At 61.8% G+C, this 20,330-nt stretch overlaps 2 protein-coding genes and 1 long non-coding RNA gene across 10 annotated transcripts; 1 reads left to right on the top strand and 2 right to left on the bottom strand.

Moving 5' to 3' along the window:
• Positions 1-70: 70 nt before the first annotated feature.
• ENTREP3 (endosomal transmembrane epsin interactor 3) lies at positions 71-5,628 on the bottom strand. 4 transcript variants are annotated; one of them, XM_065043007.1, is made up of 12 exons: positions 4,678-5,628; positions 4,022-4,078; positions 3,799-3,909; positions 3,515-3,640; positions 3,338-3,445; positions 3,017-3,177; positions 2,831-2,930; positions 2,675-2,759; positions 2,001-2,573; positions 1,826-1,894; positions 1,332-1,594; positions 71-878 (listed from the first exon to the last, which is right to left on the bottom strand). In XM_065043007.1, exons 1-12 carry the CDS (start codon positions 4,894-4,896, stop codon positions 756-758), a joined length of 1,995 nt encoding a protein of 664 aa, XP_064899079.1. In that variant the 5' UTR covers positions 4,897-5,628; the 3' UTR covers positions 71-755. The 4 variants fall into 4 exon arrangements, with proteins under 4 accessions (XP_064899079.1, XP_064899077.1, XP_005514822.3 ...); XM_065043005.1 differs by having other exon boundaries at positions 71-849; XM_005514765.3 differs by having other exon boundaries at positions 71-828.
• A 119-nt stretch (positions 5,629-5,747) lies between these two features.
• On the bottom strand, positions 5,748-20,268 carry LOC102096162 (dual specificity protein kinase CLK2). Of its 5 annotated transcripts, XM_065043059.1 has the most exons (20): positions 20,086-20,268; positions 18,470-18,639; positions 18,103-18,337; positions 16,318-16,414; positions 15,900-15,966; positions 15,166-15,282; positions 14,804-14,970; positions 14,248-14,342; positions 13,791-13,920; positions 13,391-13,473; positions 13,086-13,165; positions 12,860-12,950; positions 9,400-9,471; positions 9,176-9,316; positions 8,581-8,701; positions 8,349-8,477; positions 7,734-7,893; positions 7,382-7,483; positions 7,154-7,271; positions 5,748-7,050 (listed from the first exon to the last, which is right to left on the bottom strand). In XM_065043059.1, the coding sequence occupies exons 2-20, from the start codon at positions 18,637-18,639 to the stop codon at positions 6,904-6,906; spliced, it is 2,322 nt and encodes a 773-aa protein (XP_064899131.1). In that variant the 5' UTR covers positions 20,086-20,268; the 3' UTR covers positions 5,748-6,903. The 5 variants fall into 5 exon arrangements, with proteins under 5 accessions (XP_064899131.1, XP_064899128.1, XP_064899126.1 ...); XM_065043054.1 differs by lacking the exons at positions 5,748-7,050; positions 7,154-7,271; positions 7,382-7,483; ... (3 more) ...; positions 9,176-9,316; positions 9,400-9,471 and adding an exon at positions 11,821-12,474; XM_065043055.1 differs by lacking the exons at positions 5,748-7,050; positions 7,154-7,271; positions 7,382-7,483; ... (3 more) ...; positions 9,176-9,316; positions 9,400-9,471 and adding an exon at positions 11,821-12,474 and having other exon boundaries at positions 16,318-16,411.
• LOC110356023 (uncharacterized) lies at positions 9,720-16,736 on the top strand. The gene is made up of 2 exons (XR_002409064.2): positions 9,720-9,865; positions 11,073-16,736. It is a non-coding gene; the product is annotated as an uncharacterized LOC110356023 (long non-coding RNA).
• Positions 20,269-20,330: the final 62 nt, after the last annotated feature.

The following is a 20,330-nucleotide window of genomic DNA, read 5'->3' as shown; positions in this document are numbered from 1 at the left end:
GGCCGCTCAGCTGACCAGCGCGGTCCCGCCCCTCCCCGGTGCCGGTCCCGGGAGCGAGCTGGGGAGGCGACCACGTGACCACGTTTTATTCGGTCTCTAGCGGGGGGCTGCGAGCGCCGCGGGACCGGCCCCGCAACGCGCCTGGGGACCCCGGGGCGGGCACGGCCAGCGCGGGGACAGGGCGGGGGACAGGCACAGCTGGCGCGGGGGATGGGGCAGGGGACAGGCACAGCTGGCACGGGGGATGGGGCAGGGGACAGGGCAGGGGACAGGCACAGCTGGCATGAGGGACAGGCACGGCTGGCACAAGGGGACAAGGCAGGGGACAGGCACAGCCAGGGTGGGGGACAGGCACGGCCAGCGCAGGGGACAGAGCAGGGGACAGGCATGGCTATCCCAGAGTAGAGGCACGGCTGGCAGGGGACAGGCACGGCCCGCGCAGGGGACAGGGCAGGGGACAGGCACGGCCGCCTCGGCCCCCAGCGGCCACCGCAGGGGACCAGCCCCTCGCCCTGGGGAAGGGACCCTGCCGAGCCCCCAGGGCGCTGGCGCAGGACCCAGCCCTGCCGAGAATCAACGTCCGAGCAACGTCCGAGGGCCCTGGCCCCGAGCGGGACCCCCGTCCCCGCAGCGGGGTCCCCGCGGGAGGGCGCGCGGTCAGAGGACGCTCTCCTTGCAGGTCCCGCCGAGGCTCCGCAGGCGGCCGCGCTCCAGCCGGCGGGTGGACAGGAGCCGGCGCAGGGACGAGGTGGAGCTCAGGTCCCCGCAGCTCTGCAGGTGGATGCCTTCCTGGGGCCGCTCCGCTCCCGGCCAGGCGCTCCAGGGAACCTGCAACCCCGTGGGGACGGGCTGCGGCGGCGCGGGCAGCACCCCTGCCCCTGGCACCCAGCGGGACGGGGCAGCGGGGGTGGCAGAGGCATGTGTCACGCGTGGACGGTGTCATTAAGGACGGGATCACTCCCATCGGGGCCTCACAAGGTCACCAGCATCCCATAAGATGAGCACGGGATGTCCCAGCAGCTGCCTACGGGCTGCGGTGACTCAGGGACAAAGCTGAAGCTGTTGTGACACACGTGATTTTCCCACTTGCAGATACGGCGGGGGCCAAGGGGAAAGGACCGGCACGCCAAGAAGGGCTGGGTGACAACACTGCCGTGGGAAAGAGGCTCTGCCTGCAGCCACATGCACCAAAGGGTGCGCAACAGGGGAATGGGGACCCCAGAAGGGCCAGTGTAAACGTTCTAGTGGGGAGCGGAGAGGGTGCAGATGGGGCTTCCCGGGTAAGAGGAGCTGGCCCTGTCCCCTGGAGCACCGCGGCTACTGGAGCTCACCTGCTTGTGGCCCTGGGCGCTGTGGCCGGGCAGCTCCACGCTGGGCGCTCGGCTGCGCCTGGGTCTCTGCAGGAACCTGGCCACCAGCCCGCGGGTGCCCCGGCACACCTTGAGGTCCCCCAGGGAGCGGGTCGTCGTCTGTGAGAGCTGCTGCGTCACCTTCTTGGAGGGCAGCGGTTTGTCCTTCCCCAGCGAGCCGGCCCGGAGCAGCAGGGGGGAGTCACAGTGTGGGTGGCGGAGCAGACAGGCTGCTGAGCACAGCCCTGTGGGGACAGCGCTGCTCAGCACCGGGACGTCGCTCACCATGTCCCCAAAACCCACGGGGGTCTCGCTGTCCCCCCTTCCCAATAGGCAACGGTACCAGTGTATGTCTCCATCATCCCAGCAGGGTGAGCCTGACCTCCAAAGGGCTGCAGCGGTCCCTCCCCACCTCCCAGTATATCCCAGTATATCCCAGTATATCCCAGTATATCCCAGTATATCCATGCCCTGACCTGTATCCGCAGAGGAGTTGGACACAGTGTCCTCCAGTGCTTTGGTATAAAGTACTTCCCCGAAATCTGCTGGGAGCAGAAAGAGCGTGCTCAGGCTCCGGCAGCCCCCCCAGCACACAAACGCAGCCGAAACCTCGCTGCGCATCCAGGACGCCGCCACACACGTGTCACCTACCAGCACGGCCGCCCATCAGGACACCGGGGTCACTGTGCGACCTCACGAGCGGGCGCTGGCTCAGCCCCGGTGACGAAGGGCAGGAGGTCTCACTGTTCCGCCGTGGGTGACCGAGGCGCCCGGCGCCGGGCCCTGTGGAGCGGCTGCCACCGCGTCCCTGACAAGAGCCCTTCTCCTTGAGCCGCACCTCGGGGAAGCAGGGCCCCGCGCAGCGCGCCAGCCCCTCCAGGCGGTTGCAGCTGTGGGTCACAGCTCCCCCCACCAAGATGCCGTCATGAGTGGGCTCCTCTGTGGAGCAGGAGTAGGAGCGTTCCCCGCGCACCCGGGGCTGGGGACGCTCCTCGAAGGGCCCCTGCAAGCCCAGCGTGGGGCTGCGCGCATGGTGGCTGCACTGCACGCAGTCCACGCTCAGGCAGTAATCGGCGCGGCTGCGCTGGATGGAGCGGAAAAGGACGTAGTCGACGGAGCGCATGGAGCCCTGCAGCTCCAGGAGGCACGAGTCCTCCGACGGACTGCTGTCCCCGGGGATGTCCATGATCTCGGACATGATGAGGGACCCGCTGTCCATGGACACTGCAAGAGGAGCAGAGTGCGTGGGGGTGAAGAGCCGCCGGGGAGGGCTGGTGTCCCCGCGAGTCCTCGTCCTGTCCCGCGGTGTCGCTGGGCACGCTCACCTTCTCCGCTGAGCACGATGGAGGGGACGCGGTCGCAGGTGCAGGCGTGCGAGCCGTCCGTCAGCTGCGAGTCAAACAGGGTGGCCTGCGGGATGGCGCGGTCAGCGCACGGGCAGAGCGGGAGCCTGGTCCTCCCCGCGCCCCCCCGTATCCCACCTGGCTGTCCCCCCGCAGCCCCATCACCGTCTCATAGGACGGGGGGAAGTCAGTGGGGTAGAGCGGCATGGGGCTGTCCATGGAGCCGTTGTAGGTGATGCTGTGCAGGCAGGAAAAGCCACGTCAGGTGGGACAAACTCTGCTTGGGGACAAATGGACCCCCCCAATCCTGCCCCAGCCCAGTACCTCTGCGCGTCGGTCTCGGAACTGCAGGTGTACTCGGGTGGGTAATATGGGGGTGGCGGCACCGGCGGCACGAATTCCTCGAAGTCCATCATGCTCTGTAGGAAGGTGTCAGGGGGGGACGTGCATTCCAGTGTCACGGAGCTCGAGCGCTGGGGGACCAGCTGCAGGGAGAGGAGGGAGAGTTGGGACCCCCCACACAGAAAACCAGCACGGAATGTGTGTCCTGGGCCTTTATCCACACGCAGTTTTGGGCCAGGTCCTTCCCTGGCACCCCAGGGCCACCCCCATCCCGTCTGCTGCTGGGCCAGGGCTGGGACGCACCACATGGACGATGTCAAGGGAGAAGATCTGGATGCAGCACACAACGGCAGAGAGAGTGCAGACGATGGTGGAGAAGACGGTCAAGCCGCAGACGCTGAAGAGCAGGTCCTGGGGAGGAGCGGGGTGAGCCGTGGCCATCACGTTGCTACTCCCCCGGGCACCCCCCGCGTCCCCCACCTTGAGCGCCACGCGGATGCTGCGGCAGTCGGGGTTGGGGTACATGGTGAGCATCTCGCTGTGCCGGCTGCAGGAGGCGGGCGGGGGCTCCGAGCGGGTCTGACAGCAGACACACAGGTCCCTTTCCTGGGGACAAGGAACGCCATGAGGGACATCGGGGTGCTCATCTCTTTCCCAAGAGCCACCGGTGCGTCCCCTGCTCCGCAGCCCCCTGTGTCCCCAGAGCTCCGCAGCCATGGATGAGCCGCCCAGGGGCTCTGCTGCAGCCCCCCTGCTGGCCTCACCCTCTCACAGGCCCCCAGGGACGTCACCAGCTGCGCGTTCTGGCAGGACAGGATGGACCCGGCGAGGCTCAGCATGACGCCCAGCACCGACAGCAGCGTGAAGAAGGTGACCTGCGGCAGGGAGGAGAGGGGCTGCCAGCCGAGCGTGGAGCCGGGGGGGCACGGGGAGCCTCTTGGCCCCTCCACGCTGCCCTCCCCAGCATGTCCCCCCTGCACCACCTACCACCAGCGTGAGTGGCCGCTTCCAGGAGACGATGCCAACAAGCCCAGACAGCGCCAGCTGCGGATGCACAAGCCCAGGGGTGAGGATGAGGATGAGGATGGGTCTCTGCCAGGTGGAGGGGCCTAGAGTAGCCCCCACCCGTGGGCAGAGCCCCCTGAGCCCTGTGGACCCAGAGCCGGCCTGGGAGTGGCAGGGCCGTGGGGACAACGGTGCCACGAGCTGGGAGAAACTGCTGATTCAGGGCACTGGAAAGCCTGGGGACTGCGGGTGCTCTGGGCCAGGATCAGTGCTGCACGGTCATCACCAAGGGCCTGCCGGGGTCCTGCCCCCACCCCACGAACGCCACGGCACAGCATCCTGTCCCCCTCGCTGCCGCCGCAGCACCCTGCGCACCCCTCCCTGCACGAACCTGCTTGGGGTGTGACCAGGAGCACGTCACCCCCATGCACCTCCAGAGAGCACCCTGCACTGCACCCAGGGGTCTCCATCCCTCACACAGTCACCCTGGGGGAACCCCCGGGATTCTCCCACAATGCACTGCGGCAGCCACAGGCAGAGGGTGGGGGAGCAGCGGGGCCACACTCCCTTGGGACTGGTGACAAATTCAGCATCCAGGGAGATGTACCCGACCCCTCTGTACGCTACCCCAGACTCACCGAGAAGCCGGCCCAGGACGGGCAGGAGTGGCGGATCTTGGTGGAGGGCGTGATGGTGGCTGCCACCAGGCTGAAGGTGACGATCAGGACGCCCAGGATCATTTGGATGAAGCCCAGCACCAGCAGGATCTGCAGCCAGGTCCGCTGGACGCGGAGGTGGGTGAGGCTGCGGGACGCGCGGCCGGTCAGCGAGCGGCTGGACTCGCTGGGGGACGGCATGGCTGCCCCGGGCGGCAAACGGGGACAACCAGCCCCGGAGTCCCGGGGCAACCGGCGGCACCGCGCCAGGATGAAGCCGGTGCCGGGGAAGCAGGAATGGACGCTCTGCAGAACAGGCCAGCCTCCACCTTTCGCCTTGCAGAAGGATGCTGACAGCAGCTCTTCCCAGTCCCCTGGGACGGGTGCTCGGGGCAGCGCCCACAGCCACGCAGGACCGGGACTCCCAGAAGCTCCGCGGGGTGTCACGGGAATGCAACCGGCCTCAATGGTACCTTCGCATGCCGGCGGCAGAGCCGGCCTAGAGCTCCCAGCCGGAGCCAGAACGCGGCCCCGGGGCTTCTTCCTCCGTCGCCGTCCCTCGGGCACCGGGCCCCCGCCGGGGGTTCATACCGCCCGGGACCGCCGGTCCCCGGGGCAGCACCGGGCGGCGGGAGCCGCGGGCGAGGGTCCGGCCGCCGCCCTGGAGCATCCTCCGCCGGCACCGGGCGCAGGGGCTCCCGCTGCCAGGAGCACCCCCGGTCCCGGGCGGGCGGCTACGGGCGGGCTCGCCGCCCCGCTCCCCGCAGCCCCGGCCCCTCCCGGGGCCGCCCGGTGGGCGGGATGCTGCCGAGCATCGTCCCCGCCGAGCCCCCCGCTCCGGCGGGGCCGGTGGCCGCGGTTACGGCAGGAGAGCGGGTGGCGGAGCGGGCGAGCCCGAGGCGCAGCGGCAGCTCCGGGGACGCTCCCGTCGCCGCCCGGTGGCCGCTCGGGCCGCGCCCGCACCGGGGCCGCCCCCGCAGCGGGGCCGCCGGGAGCTGTAGTCCGGGCCCGCCCCGCCGCTCCCGGCTGGAACACAGAGACGAGGCGGCACGGAGTGAAACTTCATTTATTCCTTAAATAAAACCTGAAGGCGGTTCGGCGGCGAGCACAGCAACACACGGGAGGGCGCGGCGGGAGCGGGGACACCGCTGTCACCCAGCGCCAGCCCCCCCGCAGCGGGAGGGGACAGAGGTCCAGCTGCAGGCGCTGGTCCCCATGGATGAAGGCACGAACCCTCTCGCTGGCCCAGAAGCAGCAGGAACAAACCCCGGAGCGCGGGAGAGGAGATGGGGCAAAGCGGAACTCATGAGACCCGGCGCAGGAGGAGCAGGGTCGGGGATCCCCAAAGACACTGGCACACGGGACAGGGGACACCGGGGTTAGTAGGGGCACGTACAGGGAGCAGCTGGGCCCCCGAAAAGGGAAGAGGGCGAAGGGGCAGGGGGAGGAGTGCTGGGGATTGTGAGGGGTCGCTGGACCCAGGGGATGAAGGGAGAAGCCGTGTGGGCCCTGGCTGGAGATGAGGAGGGAGCTAAAGGGCTACCAGGAGCCCTCCTGAGCACCCAGAAGCCACCCCCGGCACCCAGCCCAGTGCACCATGTGCCAGTCCTGGCTGTGTCCCCCTTATCCCCCACCTGGAGCGGGCTCAGCTCAGCCAAGGAGAGATGGAGAGGATGGGGAAAGGGACTGGGACGGGGCTCCCTCCCAGCCCAGCAGCGCAGGGCAGGACTTGGACCATGTTTTGGGTGGGGAAGCAGCTCCCACAGCAAGGGGAAGGCAGGAAAAAGCCTCCAAGGAAGAGCTGGACCCTGCCCGCCCTGGGACTGGGCACACGGGGACCCTTCGGGGCCCAGGACACACAGTAAGAGCCGAGCAGCTGTTTCGGTCCCTGTCACACATCTGGAGGAGGCTCCTGCCCCAGCAGCTGGCGCTGGAAGGGAGGGTGATGACGGGACACACCACCTCCCGTCCCACTCCTTCCCCGGTCTGCGAGGGAAGGGGGACCAGCACAAACCACAACAGCCTCCGCCCGCGAGGAAAGGGGGTGAGAGCAGCAGACGATTCGGGCACCAGCACTTCCAAGCTGGGATGAGGCAGCCTCTTGCCAGCTGATGCGAGACACACGGGGATCCAATGAAAATGCCAATTGGATTTCCTCTTCCTCGGAAAGAGCCCACGTGCGATGGAAAAGCGGGGTCCCCCGCACGGTTAGGGCGCCCGGAAGGCGTTGGTGGCGGCGCCCGCGGCAGCGTTGGCGGCCGCCGTGCGCACCGCCTGGTTGGAGAAGACCCCCGCGGCAAACTCCTCCTGCGCCTTCTGGAAGCTGGCGCCCGTCCGGCGGTACAGAGAGTGGATCTGGGAGAGAGCGGCAAGCTCGGGGTCAAGTTCAAGGCCTCCGGGTGAACGGAGCTGTGCCAAAACCTGCCCTCGTTTTCCCCAAGAGTCGATCCCAACTCACCTTTTTCAGCATAATGATGCCCAGCACAGCCACTGCCGTGAAGGACAAGGACACCAAGATCATCATCACGGCCACGGCTGTGTTCTTGCGCAGCGCTATCAGGCTCAATATCCAGCCACTGCAAAACACCAGGTGGTTGCCTGCAGGTTCCCCCTCTTCCCCACCCGCCTCCTCCCTTTTTGGGGTACTCAGCTGGCCGGGGGTCCCCAGGGTGAGCACAACACGCACCAGAATCCCCAGTTGGGTATGCCGATGGCCTGCAGCACGTACATCACGTTCTGGGCAAAGAAGACGAAGAAGAAGACAAAGAAGTTGAACGAACTGTCGCTCCTGGGAGAAAGAGACAGGCGAGGTTAGTCCCCAGGAAAGAACTCCAAACCTTCCCTAACGCGAGGGGTGCAACAACACGAAGCTCAGCGCCGAATCACCACGTCCCCAAGCCCCAAAGGCCACAAGGAGCTGGGACACCATTGGTGTCACACTCTGGGCAAGAGCCTTGTCAACTGAGCAGCCCAGTCTTCCCAGTTTGGAGCACCAGCTATGCAGCAAACCCCTCCCCGCTGCTCGAGCAGATACGCACCTGAACGCTTTGTACATCGGCCTGTACCAGCAGACGAAGGAGCAGGGCGTGTAGAGCAGAGCCCAGAGAATGGAGAGGCCGAACCCCGAACCGGACGAGGCGTCCACGCAGAACCAGGCCAGCGAGGACAAGAAGTTCAGGAAGAGAGCGATGGTGCTGGCTGAGAGAGGACACGGGTCGGGAACCCGAGCGGGGATCCCGCTCCCCGCGCCGAGGGGTCAGCACCCCAGGCCGTGTGTTAATCAATCACAACTGCTCCAGTTAATCATGGCTGCTGCTTCTTCGCTCGCGTGCACTTAGAATCATCTTGGTTGGAAGAGACCCTCAAGATCATCGATTCCAACCGCTAACTCACCCCTGTCCCTGCCCCATGTCCTGAGAACCGAATCTCTGTGTATTTCAGCCCCTCCAGGGATGGTGCCTCCAGCACTGCCCTGGGCAGCCCGTTCCAACGCCCCACAACCCCTTCTGTGAATAATTTCTTCCTAATATCCAATCTGAACCTTCCCTGGGGCAACCTGAGGCCATTTCCTCTCATTTGCTGCTTGGGAGAAGAGCCCAAGCCCACTTGTTCCTCTCCCTCCTCCCAGGATCTGCCCTGAAGTTCCCACTCACCCATCCAGAGGTAATACATGGTAGAAACGGTCTTCTGGAAGTCAGCGGGGATCTCCACGGGGATGTCCTGGTAGAAGCAAGGCTTCACCGGGCAGAACGACGGCAACGGGGGCCAGTTGTTCGGCCTCGCTGCGGAGAGAAGGAAGCGGGAAGGAGCGAGCGGCAGTGCCGGGGCCGCAGGAGCCCCGGGGGAGGCGGCAGTTGTCCCTGCACCGTCCCCCAGGCCACTCACTTGCAGCACCACCGAGGGCCGCATTCTGCAGCTCCCGCTCCCGCCGGTCCAGCTCCTCCGCTTTGCGGTTCAGCTCCTCCTGCCGCTTCAGCAGCTCGGCCGTGGCGGCCGCCGCCGAGGCCTGAGGAGAGAGCACGAAAACCCGCGGAAACGGAGAAATCAGCTCAACAGCAGAGGCATTCTTCGTTTTATCAGCGCCGGGGATCATCCTCCACAAGTGCTCCAAAGGCTGGATGCTCTTGCCTTACTTATATTCGCATAATTATTACATGTGCATTACAATTGTGGAAAACTTTGACATACATCTATACTAAGAAATAGTTGATGTTAGTTATAATTACTTACATCTATTAATTATTAGTTAAACATAAGCTAAGCACTCTGCTTCTTAACTCTGTGTTACTGAATCTTCTGTCTCCCTGTTGCCGTGCAGAAGGATCTAAAACTTGAAAAAACACCCCCTCGTTTTGCAGGGGGTCAGAAAGCACCGGTCGTGTTAACGGGTTAACGATGGGTACGTGCTTTGTATCTTAATCACAGCCTACGCTAATTTAGCGGCTTCTCTTCACTGGGGCTCCCGTTCTGTCCCCGGTACCTGTGTGCCGTAGGAGCCGTAGTTGCGGGGCTCCGTGGGGCTGGTTCTCCGCGGGGGCTGCGCGGCCGCTTGCGGCGGGGACACCCCGGCCGGGGGAAGCGGCGGCGGGGCCGCCGATGGCGCCTGGTAGGGCGGCGGCGGCTGCAGGGGGAAGAAAGCGGCCGGTGAGGGGGGAGGTGGAGCGGGAAGGCCGGCGGGAAGCGGCCCCGTCCCGCCCCGCTCACCGCGCCGCTCTCGAAGGGGTTGTAGGAGTCCAGCGCCGCGGGACCGGGCCGGGGCTGCAGCGCCGTGGGGTCCTGCAAGACACACGGCGTGTGAGGCCGGGGACGGGCCCGTCGCCGCCGCCCTCCCGCCGCGGGCGGGCTGTACCTGGAAGGGGTTGTCCGGGAGCACTGCGGGGCCGCCGCGCTGGGCCATGGCCGGGAGCGGGAACCGAACCGGGGCCGCCGCCGCCTCAGCGCCGCCGCCGGCTCCGCCCCCCCGCCGTCGATTGGCCGCCGCGGCGTGACGTCACCGGCACCGCCCGGCGCGCCACTGCAGGGAGCCTCCAGGCATGCGCGGGGCCGGGCGGAGGAGAGCACGTGATGAGGCCACATGGCTCAGAGTCACGTGCCGGCGAGTTGCCCCGCTCCCCCCTCCCCGCGCAGTGCCCGCCGGGAGCGCGTTCCCATGGCAACGGCGGGGCCTACGGTAACGCGGGGCCTACGGGAAAGGCCTGGGGTGGGTTAGAAGGGGGTGGTCAGGAGGTCAGAGAGGTTCTCCTGCCCCTCTGCTCTGCCCTGGGGAGACCACACCTGGAATCTTGTGTCCAGCTGTGGCCCCTCAGTTCCAGCAGGACAGGGAACTGCTGCAGAGAGTCCAGCGCAGCCACCAAGATGCTGGAGGGAGTGGAGCATCTCCCGTGTGAGGAAAGGCTGAGGGAGCTGGGGCTCTGGAGCTGGACAAGAGGAGACTGAGGGGGGACTCATTGCTGGGGATCAAGATGGAAAGGGGCAGTGTCAGGAGGATGGAGCCAGGCTCTTCTGGTGACAACCAGGGACAGGACAAGGGGCAATGGGTGCAAACTGCAACACAGGAGGTTCCGCTGGAAGATGAGAAGCAACTTGTTGGGGTGAGGGTGGCAGAGCCTGGCCCAGGCTGCCCAGGGGGTTGTGGAGTCTCCTTCTGTGCAGACATTCCAACCCGCCTGGACACCTTCCTGTGTCACCTCATCTGGGTGCCCCCTGGTTCCAGGTTCCCCACCCAGGGCCATGTCTCCTACCCAACGATGGCTGGTTCAGCCTGGACTAAGCAGACCCCTCCTGCCAATCCCCCTTAGGCCTCACGTGCAAACCCCTCAGGCGGCTCCCGCCTCTTACCCAGATGGTACCGGTACCGTTCACCTCCTCCCTGCCCGCAGCCCCCCAGGCTTTACCCTCAGGGCTGGTAGGGGTGCAGCAGAGCAGCTGTTTCACTGAGCCCCCCCGAATGCGCCTTACACCCAACCCCATGGAAGCAAAACAGCCCCAGGGTAAGAATTCAAGGCACAACCAGCAGCTTGAGGAATTCAATGTATTTGTCTCCTGGACCAGTTATTTATAGGGATCTCCAGTTCCATGAGCTACCAGCTGCACGTGGGCTGTATCCCGACATCCCCTCCAACCGGGGATTCCACGTCTCTCTGTACCCGCCTCTAGTTCCCATCGCGGCTCTCAGCACTAAAAATACTCTTCAGTGTCTGAACACAGACTTGCAAACTTACACACAAATCCCTGAGCTCCCACTTCAGCCCAGACAGCGGGCGCCTCGAGCCGCGCTCTCCGCTGGGAGGGTAAAAGCTGTGGATTTAGGTTTTGGACACCAGTGTGGGTTATTTTTTTAAGCCTGAGACAGTCTGTTCAATCTGATTCTCATCCAGACTCACCCAGGAGGCGGCTACGCACACAGCAGGACTCGTTCTTCACCTGCTCATTCCCTGGCCAAGCGATACCACAGGAGAAGACTCTAAATCAGGATCGCAAGCTCACAAAGGCTTTTCCTTTACCCCTCTGCATGCTGCCAGTCTGCCAGAGCCAGGACAGCGTCTGCCACACGCAGATGGTGCCACAGCAAAGTCTGCTCTGTTAGACACCACCCCGGCGAGACTCTTCCAGACACGCTGGCAAAACGTCTGCACGGAGCTGCCGTCAGGCCCGAGACGCCCCCGGCGACTCCCCCGCGAAGCCCAAAGCTCGCTGCGGAGCGCCAAAAAGGCACAGACAGACACAGGGTGTGTGCTTGAGAGCTGAATGTGGCACACGGGGAGCCCGCTTTCCAACAGCCATCCCATCCGGGGAGGGAGAGGTTTCTCTCGTGCTAAATAAGGACCTGGATTTGCTCCTGTGCATCTCTGCCACTTGGATTTGCAACATGTTATCTTGAATAGCCATTGTCCTCCTTCTTCTATATCCCACCTCAATACTGATCACAGGGGAGCCTGTTTTGCTGCCACCCACACCAGACGACAGTTTAATCTCTGGAGTTTCCTTCAGCGTCAAAGTAGCCGTTTTTCCCCAAAAAGGACGTGTGTTCCTTCCCTCTGCGCAGCCCGGGCCCCTCAGGACCCCAATCCAACCCTGGAACAGCCCCAAGAGGAGCTGCTGCTGGTCCAAACCCAGACCGGGTAGTTTATTTTCACTTCATATTTATTTTTCCACAAAGACTGTACAAAATTCTTATAAAACTCTGGTGTGGGGATGGGCTATGACATTGATCCAAAAAATAATTCCCATGCAGTCCCACCAGTTTCATAACTTATAAGGAAACAGATGAGCTACAGAAGAGCTGCGAGTCCTGGAGTATTTACACCAAGGGGGGGAGAACAGGAGACAGAGCAACACGTGAACAAAGGTATTTACAATATGGACACACAGGCCCCCTCGCCTCACGGTAACGGCAGCAGGAGGTCGGGCCTGCGGTGCTCAGAGGCCGATATAGAATATGGGTTATTTACAGTATCTCACATATTAACAGCTTTACAAATGTGTCCAGGGAGGAGTTCTCATGTATATATATTAAAAAACAAAAGCACCAAGTGTCTGAAATCACACAGGCCTCCACGGGGGCTAAAATCTGCGGGCAGGTGGGCACCTGTGGCGTCACCGGCTGATGTCCCGGCTAGAGTCCCACATTTTTGTGCTCGGCTCCATCTCCAGCATGTCGAAGAAGGGATGCTTGAGGGCTTCGGTCAGGGTGATGCGCTTGGACGGCTCGTACTCCAGCATGCTCTCGATGAGGTCGAAAAGGCGGTGGTGGTCCTCGGCCTCAGAGTTCAGGTAGCGCTGGGGAGAGGGAGGGGACAAGTTCAGCCAGGGACACCGCGCCCTGTCCCGTCAGTCCCTTCCCTGGCTGAACCGGTGTGTTCCAACCATCGCTAATCCTACACCTGAACCCTGGGCTGCTTTACAAAGCGTGGAACTACTGAGTTTTCACCCCCACACCACATTTCCCACGCACTTCCTGAGGTCTGCATGCCCTCCTCCTCCTCAGATTAAGCTCAGCTTAATCCTAGTTTATGCCTGGGCCCCAAGGCTCCGTGGGGAAGACGCTGGTCCTACACTTCTGGTGGCCCAACCTTGCCCAGAGCAAGAATCTTCACAACCGAGACAGGTGCTGTAAGCCTCTGCAATGAGATTAAACAACCAGGTGTTCTGCCTGTCCCCTTACCCGCAGCGGCTTGCAGTTCTCCCTGACGTAGCGGCCAGCAGAAGTGTTCTCATCCCAGTCCAGGCGCCCGTGGTAGAAATATTTCTGTTTCCTGCCGGAGCAAGAGGTGGGAACGCGTCACGTTCGAGCACAAAAGGTCTCATAGCAATGACCCCTCGGGGAAAACCGCTACGCGTGAAGCAGGAAAGAGCTGGCGAGCCCACGGTGCTCAGCCGGCCGCGCTCACCTCGTCTTGCGGATCATCCGAGAAGGAATTGGCCCCAAGATCCTCTCCATCATGGCCAGGTGCTCCCGGTTGTCGTGCGTCTGAGAGAGAGAAACGTAAAGGGAAGGCACGGAACAGATTGCAGTTGTTCTACCTCCAGCCCGTTCTACCTCAGGACCCCTCGCTGGGCAACACCTCGGTCGTCTCTACAAGACTGCGGTGCTGGGGGGAAGCCCATCAGTCCCAGAGGCTCCTGGCTGTGCTGGGGAACAGCCAGCATCCTCTTTCAGCACTTGGGAGGTAGCCACGCAGCACACAGTTCTCACCTGAAACAGGGTGAAACCCACATAATACTCAAAGATGATGCAGCCGATGCTCCACACATCACAGGGCTGGCTCCAGCCAAGCTCTAAAAGAAAATGGGTTTTAAATAAAGGATCCAGTTACGGCCTAAGCTTCCAAATCCCTCTCCATTTTCAAAACTAACTGGAAAAACAATTCCCATTCCAGACAGGCTCCTGATAAGTTGGTGGCAATATACTGCCCAGCTGATAGCAGTGCCAAAACACCAACTCGGACGTTGTTGACCCTCCCAGAAAATAGTAGATCACGTTAAACACAGCACTTATCTCCCAGGGTAAACCCAGGACAGCCACTGAATGACGCAGAAGCAAAATGCTCCTTAATCCAGCGGGCAGCTCTGCAGAAAGAGCGAGCGGTACCTACCCAGGATGACTTCTGGGGCCCGGTAGTGCCTGGTCGAGACGATGGTGCTGTGATGCTCGTGATCGAACGTGGCGCTGCCGAAGTCCACCACTCGGATGGCCGTGCTCTTCACGCTCCGCTCGTCCCGCTTCTTCGCGAGGGAGAACGGTCGTATCAGTTAATTAACGCGAAATTAGCCCCTTCATTACGCGGCTGAGGCTTTGGGAAAGCTTCGGAGGGGACGTTAGCACTGGCACAGCCCCCAGGCAAGTGTTCACCAGCAGGCAGGTAAGCCTTACTTAAAGATTTTAAGTCTTACTTATAGACTGCACAGGCTGTTTGCTCAGGACACAGGCCCTGAACGTTTTTGTCACCCCCGTGTCCCCCGAGGCCACATTCCAACCCCTCCCGCCTGCTGGTAAGGTCAGTGATATCAAGAACCCAAGAGCAAAGCTCTACGATGGGGCAGAGCCGTTACCTTCTCCAGGTTGTAGGAGAGTTCGTAGTCAGAGTTCACAAAGAGGATGTTCTCCGGCTTGAGGTCAGTGTGAGTGAGTTTATTGTCGTGGAGAACTGAGGAAGCAAACGAGTGGGGGTGACGGAACAGGAGGAGATGGAGGCCGCACCCACCCACCATTAATTCAGTTTGCTCCTATTAGCACCAGTTTAGCGCACATTTAGAACTGGGGGTGAATAATCAGGCTGGTCCAGGCCAAGATGCTTTGGCAGAAGCACAAAGACTTATCGTATCGATCACCACAAGACGTGTGCGGAGGTGAAGGCTGAAGCGCCCTGAGCTCCTGCCAGCCCACAAGCATCGGAAAACTTTACAATCAGGAGAAAAAGGATTCATTCCAAGTGCGCATTCACGGCTGGGGGGGCAGGAAGGCTCAGCCCCAGGACTGGCGCAGCAAACACTCATTGTTTAGGCCACCAGTTGCAGAACTGGCATGGATACTGGGAGCTTCCCAGCTCTCCAGGTCAAGGACCAGCGAAGAGCAGCGAACACTTATATTTCACAGCCTGGCACTTACATTTCACGGCCTGGCACACCTGGAAGGCCATGTGCCGCACTTGGTGGATGGGGTAAGGCAGATAGTTGTTGTCCTTCAGGAAATCGAAGGTGCTGAGCCCCAGCAGTTCGAAGGAGATGCACATGTGGCCGTGGTAGTCAAACCAGTCAAACATCCTGACGCAGAGACTGCGAGGAAGATTATTACTCAGGATAGATCTGCATCTGTGTTACCCTTTGCTCACTCTCTATGCCATAGCAAGCTGATATACCGCCAAAAATCTACCTACAGATTAACTCGGTCACACAAAATCAAGTGCCTTCTCCCACCCCGTCCCTGCAACAGTGATGCTGCCCTTCCGCTCTGACACCGAGACCACTCACTTCGTGTTCTCAGGATCCTTCTCGTTGATTTTCTCCAGCACATTAATTTCCAGCCGAGCAGCCTCTTTGTATTTCTCCACGTTTTTAATGATTTTGAGAGCGACACGTGCACCGCCCCTGGGCAGAAACGGGAGGGAAGCGCAAGATCAACCCCTGAGCTGCGCCAAGAATCAAAAAGGCCTTTCCAAACCAGGCTCATCCCACGAATTGCGCGGCACAGCCTTCCGCCACCTCTTCTCAAGCCAGAAGGCGGCTGTTACTACAGGATATCTCCCAAAACAGCGCCTTTTCCCTCCCTACAAACAGCCCTGAGGTTCCCCCAAACCCTCTCCAACATCTGGGTGACCAAGGGGTGAATCCCCAGACCAGCAGAGAAACCAAGAGACTCATTTTCACCCCCAGGCTGCCACATGAAGCCAAAAAGCTCCATCGCCACCCGTGGTCTCTCTTGATAAAGCCCCAAAAGCTCCATCGCCACCCGTGGTCTCTCTTGATAAAGCCCCAAAAGCTCCATCGCCACCCGTGGTCTCTCTTGATAAAGCCCCAAAAGCTCCATCGCCACCCGTGGTCTCTCTTGATAAAGCCCCAAAAGCTCCATCGCCACCCGTGGTCTCTCTTGATAAAGCCCCAAAAGCTCCATCGCCACCCGTGGTCTCTCTTGATAAAGCCCCAAAAGCTCCATCGCCACCCGTGGTCTCTTTTCTCCCCGCTCCCCGTCCCAGGGGCGGACGTACCTCCGGTGATCGATGCACTGCACCACTCTGCCGAACGTGCCTTCCCCTAAAGTGCTAATAATCTCATCTGGGAGGGAGAGAAAAAGAGGAAGACAGATGAGGGAGTGAGCAGGACCTGGCTGCAGCGCATACACAAGGCAGAGGAGAATGCATTGCAACCTAAACCTGCACACAGCTCGAGAGACCGGAGCAGCGGAAGGCTGACACCGGCTGCGCAAGGCAACTGCCCTAATTCCCTGACAACTTCAGGAACAGTACAAAAATATAAACGTAGCTTTAACAAAAAGGGGGGGAGGAGAAGGAGAGGGTTTCTCTTTAATAAACAGTGAAAATAAAACGAAACAGAAAGATAAGACAGATCTGCGACTGCGATGGGAGCTTAACTAGAGAGCTAAATTATGTTACGATTTGGCTGTACATCTTTCTTGTAGCCAGTCGCCGATGCGATAGATCAGATGCCCCTCGTCGTCGTCCTCCACACTCTTGGCCCTTCTGCTGCTCTGTCGACTCCGCTGCTGGCCCAGGCAGACAGGGAATTCAGCATTCAGCAATCAGAGTTTCAAACCAGCGCAGCAGCCAGCGTCACGCATTGGGTGGTTTGCAAATTCACATGGTTGTTTGAGGAGGGGTTGCAGGAGGAGATTCCCAGCCAATTCATACGGCACAGAGGAATATATAACGATAGGGATATTGCAAGGGAACATGTCAAGATACAACACACTAGCTCAGAAAAGAAAAAAACAGTTTGCTTTTCGTTGTAGGCAAAAAAAGAAAAAAATAAAAGGAAAATAAAAGAAAAAAAATAAAAGAAAAAATAAAAGAACCTACAAACAGCCCCACCCGAACCAGTGAGAGAGCAGAGAGGGGCAGAGCGAGGGGCAGCGCAAGGGCCGGCTGCTCCTGCTCCTGGGGGCGCGCAGAGAGGAACGGCACTGGCCCTGCGGGTCCTGGGTAACGCCAAGAGAGGAGGCCGGAGCGCAGCTCTGCCGTGGCCGCGGGGAGAGGCGCCCGGCTGCGGAAAGGAGGTGCCGGGAAGTCCCGCACGAGCAAAAGGGCCACGCGGACGCTCCCCATCCCATTCCAACAACCGCCCAACATCACTTCCCCCAGCCCCGACACTCGGAAAAAGACGGATTCAGAGATTTCAGGAGCAAATTCTCGCTACAACGATCCATGCAAAACCAGAGAGGATTTACGAGTGACTGCCTGGGGGAAAGATGTGACACTTCTTCATAGACCCTCCCTCAAAGAAGCTGATCCTGGAAGGACTAACTTCCAGGAGAGAAGCAGAGGCCCCACAGGGAACAGGGACAGCCTGGGATGAGGCAGATAAAGAGGTTTATGCCAGAGAAGAGAAAATTCCTGCCTTCAGTTCTTCAGCTAAGGATCCCCACACCTGCGAGCAACCAGCCAGCAGACCTGGGACCCGAATCCAGCCCCCATTCCCATCCCTGGACGTCCAGCCAGAACAGACCAGACCACGCGGAGAGCTCCACACGCGGAGCGGAGAACGTGGCTGGGCTCTAACAGAAGTGGAAAGTGAACAGCAGAACAGACGAGAAGAGAAAGGCAGGGACACCGCTGGGAAGAACCTGTGGCGGTTGCTACCTCCACCTCAACTGAGCAGTTCACAAGCTCCTTCGCAAAGCCCCTCGCACGACATCCCGCATCAGCTGGGCCTGCCCAGAAGGATCTCGCTCGGATCTAACTCTCGGAGAGCTTTTGGGGGCTTCCTGCCACAGAATACAGGCCCAAAAACCAGGGACTAAACAGCCCGTCGCAGGCAGACCGAGCTCTCTGGGAACAGGACCAGCTGAATGTTGCTGTACAAACCTCGCACAAAAGACTGCGCTTGGCCGGGGTTCCTAGGACAGCTCATTAAGGGCAACGCTGAACAAAAGCAGCGCTCTGCAGGGATAAAGGAGCTGAGGACCCCAGGACCACCCCGGGGGACACGCCAGCCTCGCAAGGTACGCCTGTCCTCCTCCCACCTCTGCGCGGGCAACACCGGGAGAGGGTTTGAGCCGCGTGCGCCCAGCTGGCGCATCAGGACAGTGGCCACAACCGCTGTCTTTAAAAAGCTTTCTACGCATTTCTCAAGCTGAGTCCGAGAGAGCGTTAGAAAGTGAGTTGTCTACTTACCCAGCTTGTCACCTGGGAGAGAAAGGTTACAGGGGGAGGCCCAGCACAGCAGGATACTCACCGATGAGGAGCGACTAAAGGACCGGCTGCGGCGCCGCCTCCGCCTGTGCTTACGCCGGCTGCTTTTGCAGCTCCGGTAGCTGCCCTCGCGGTCCCGGGAGCGCCGGTACTCATAGGAATGACGGTATTCGGGTTCATAGTAAGCTTCTCCTCGCTCACGGCTGTAATCGTTGCGCCGGTAGCTGTCACAGTAACGCCGGTCGTAGGCCCTCCTGTCGGCTGAGTGGTCGTCGTAGCTAGGGAGGGGAAGCAAGTTGAGGAGATTCGATTACAAACACAGCCTGGAAAGCTGCAGCTCGGAGCACGCGAGAAAACAGGCTGCCAAGCTGGAGAAACACCCCAGCAACACCTCGCCTTCGCGGACTCACCTCCTGGACCGAACGTGGTAACTGTCTTCCCGACGGTGCCGGCGGTCACGCTCGCTGCTGCTCGATCGCGACCGCGTCCGCCGCCTCTTGTGCTTGCGGCTCCTGTAGCGCTCGTGGTAGCTGCCGCGGCTGCTGCGCTCCGACGAGCGGTACCTTCGAGAGTGAGGCATCTGCGGGGACGACACACGGGGATGACCTGGGGAGGCGGTCGCCCCAGAGAAACCAGCACAGATCACCAGCGACCGGCACGGCTGAGAGCACAGCAGGGATTTGAGAGGGAGAGGACGAACTTCTGAGGGATCCCAGAACCCCAAACGAGAGAGGACGTGACCACCCGCACAGGCTGTGCTTGCTGTGGCTCTTTCTTCCAGTTTATTTTCCCCTTTTCAGCCCTCATCTCTGCTGGAAACAGCTCCAGGAGTGGCATTTGTGCTTGGGGGCTTTCACCTTCTCTCTTTTAAACTACTGTGCTCCACAGGAAGGAGGGAAACACCAAAAGAAGGTGATGCGAAGCTCACGGTATCACTGGTGCTTGTGCACCAGTACTGGAGACACCCAAGCAGCAGCCCCTGAAGAGATGTCACTGTTTTCCTGCCAAAAAAGTGACATCTACGCTCCTCAGTGCGAGCAGGGAGGGCCCAAAAGCATCCGGGGAGCAAAACCACCCCAGCCATGTGCAGACGCCTTAACGCAGCCTTTGGAGACCCCACCTTGGAGGGAAGGGCTGCTCACCTCCGCCTCTCCGCTGGGATGTGAACCAAGAGGAAGGGAGGAAAACCCTGCCTAAGGGGGCACACGGGGTGCCAGCCGCAAAGCACAGACCCTTCAGACCCTGCTCCCATCGCCAAACCTCGCCCCGCCACTCTAAGACATTCCCCGCACGTATTTTCGCCACGAAGCATCAACCAGCAAAACGTGCCTCATCTCCAAAGGAGCTCCCGATGCCCACAGATCCCCCTTTTCTCCCCCAAAACGCTCCCTCGCACACCCGGCTGCCGCCCCACAGGCACCGACAGCCCAGCAGAGCCACCAAAAGGCAAAACCGTCCCCGGTGCGGCGGAGACACCACGCAAGGTTCACCCCCAGAGCCAGCCCGGGCTCTCTGGGGCTGCTCGCTGTCCCCCCACCCGTTCGGCTCTCACCGCCGCTTCCAGCCTTTAATTAATTAACTTAATTAAAGGCGCCGCTGGCTGCCCGCCAAGGCCGGGCACGGTCGTTCCGAGGAGGCCCAAGCGTTTCCCAGCAGCTCTAGAACCGGTTTGGGGACGATGATGGCGGCCGCGCTCATCACCCAGCTCCGCTGCCGCCGGGTGGGGCCTCCACCGAGCGCGGGGCCCCGCCGAGCGCCCAAAGCGGAAACACCGGCGCCAAACGACGGAGGGGACTCGGACACCGGGAGACACCGGGGAGCGGCGGCGGGGTGGGGGAGCCTCAAGGGGAACCCCAGGGCCCGGCCGCGGCCTCCTTGGGCCATCCGACCTCCCCTTTTCCCCACAGAAACCCGCGGCCCCGCGAAGCGCCGCCGAGCCCGGGCCTGCGCCGCACACACCGGGGCCGCCCCCGCCAGCCACGGAGGCTGCGGCCTAACCCGCCCCTACCCCCGCCCCGCTCCGCACCGTCCTCGCAGCCAGCCCGGTGCGCTTGTCCCACAGGAAATCCGTGATGGCGGCCGTGGAGCCTCCCCGGGAATCCCGGGCCCTCCCCGTTTCAGCTGCTCCGGTTCCGCCGTTCGCTGCCGCCGCCCCGACGCGCCGCCGATCCGGGTCCCCGCGGGGCCGCGCACGCACGCACGTTGCGTCACACGGCGTCGGGGCGGGGCTCCGAGGGGCGGGGCCGGGTAGGCGGGGCTCCGAGGGCGACG

This window comes from Columba livia, chromosome 28 (genome assembly GCF_036013475.1).
Source record: "Columba livia isolate bColLiv1 breed racing homer chromosome 28, bColLiv1.pat.W.v2, whole genome shotgun sequence".
NCBI lineage: Eukaryota > Metazoa > Chordata > Aves > Columbiformes > Columbidae > Columba > Columba livia.
The sequence above is the reverse complement of the archived record's forward strand: the minus strand, read 5'-3'. Positions and strand labels throughout refer to the sequence as shown.